The 1,397-nt window shown below is 31.3% G+C and overlaps 1 protein-coding gene across 1 annotated transcript in view; it reads right to left on the reverse strand.

The window, feature by feature from the left end:
• The window catches only part of SS18 (synovial sarcoma translocation, chromosome 18), a gene marked incomplete at its 3' end in the record, with an annotated part of 64,219 nt that overhangs the window by 48,087 nt on the left and 14,735 nt on the right, over positions 1 to 1,397 (reverse strand). The window contains exon 3 of the mRNA XM_008586647.1: positions 1,078 to 1,162. Coding sequence (XP_008584869.1) covers positions 1,078 to 1,162 — 85 coding nt within the window. The remainder of the gene's footprint in view (positions 1 to 1,077; positions 1,163 to 1,397) is intronic.

The raw sequence follows: 1,397 nt of genomic DNA on the forward strand, positions 1-1,397 counted from the left end.
GCGCACTCTCCAATGCACCACCGGGCCAGCCCAGGATAAGCAAATATTTGATGTTTTTCTTTTTAAAAGAATTACAGCTAATAAATGCAAGGAGAATTATAACATTAGAAATTCACCATTCTGGGATTCCCAAAATGAAATAAAGGATCTGGTCAATAAGCCTCAATGACTACTAAAACCATTAAGTGAAAGGTAGATAGGGAACTTTATAATGGATTGGTCAGGCTGGTATCAACTATAGTGACTGATCAATCTTAGTCTTAAGTAAATGTGGAACAACCAAACATGTTCCTCTTGATGTAATACAACAAGAAATACACAGTAGCATCAAGAATTACTCTTGGCAAAAAAACTAAATCCAGTTCTAATGAAGCCTAATTGTCAATTCACATGAAATAAAAGAGATAGAGGAACATGTTAAAGGACCATGAGGTTACAATCAGCAAAATCCAGAATGTGAAAAATTCTACACAACACACGACCCAGTTTCTTCAACAAATAAATGGAGAATAAAAAGGATAAACTGATATGGACTAAAAAGATAAGACATATCAATCAATGAGATATGTGGACCTTGTTTGGATTCTGAAGCAAATAATCAATCATTAAAACATTGAGGTTTTTCTTAGATAACTGGTAAAAATTGAAAACAGACTGGGTATAATAAGACATTAAGAAATTATGGTAATTTTGGGGGGTGGGATAATAGTCCTATCTGCTAGAGAGGCATATTGAAGTATTTCCTGGGGACATCACATGATGTCTGAGATTTGCTATGAAATTCTCCTGATTTATTAACAATTAAAAATTAAAATAAATAAATAGGTAGCTAGGCGGGTGGATGGGTAAATGAATATACATAACATCCTCAAGGAGGGAGTCAATTCTAGGTGAATTAGCCCAAATTAAATATAAAAGCAAAACAATAAAGCATTTAAATAATATAGAATACTTTCATGTTTTCAGATTAAAGCAGGATTTACTCAACAAAACTCAAAAATCACCAAACAAAAACGTGTTACACCCCACACATAACTAAAAAGATTTTCCACTTCACACTACTTTAAAAGTACTTACTGCTGGTAAAAGAGACTGCATATTTTGATTAGAATCTGCTATTGTTGCAAGGTATACCAAGTTTGTATGCAACATCTGCTGATACCTATTAAAACAAAACAAATATGAAATTAAAAAATAATTTTCTTCCTATCTGCTTAAATATAAACAGCATTCTAATCATTTCTAGAGTTTTAATAAAATATTTGTTATCCAAACATCAATAGCACTTCAATTTTCCTACTTCCTCTGCAAAATAATTCTAAATAATAAATAACACATTTAAAGATAATAATGAACAGATATCTTACCGTGTGCTAGATATTGTTATAATTGTTTTT

Source organism: Galeopterus variegatus, unplaced genomic scaffold (genome assembly GCF_000696425.1).
Source record: "Galeopterus variegatus unplaced genomic scaffold, G_variegatus-3.0.2 Scaffold4065, whole genome shotgun sequence".
Lineage (NCBI taxonomy): Eukaryota > Metazoa > Chordata > Mammalia > Dermoptera > Cynocephalidae > Galeopterus > Galeopterus variegatus.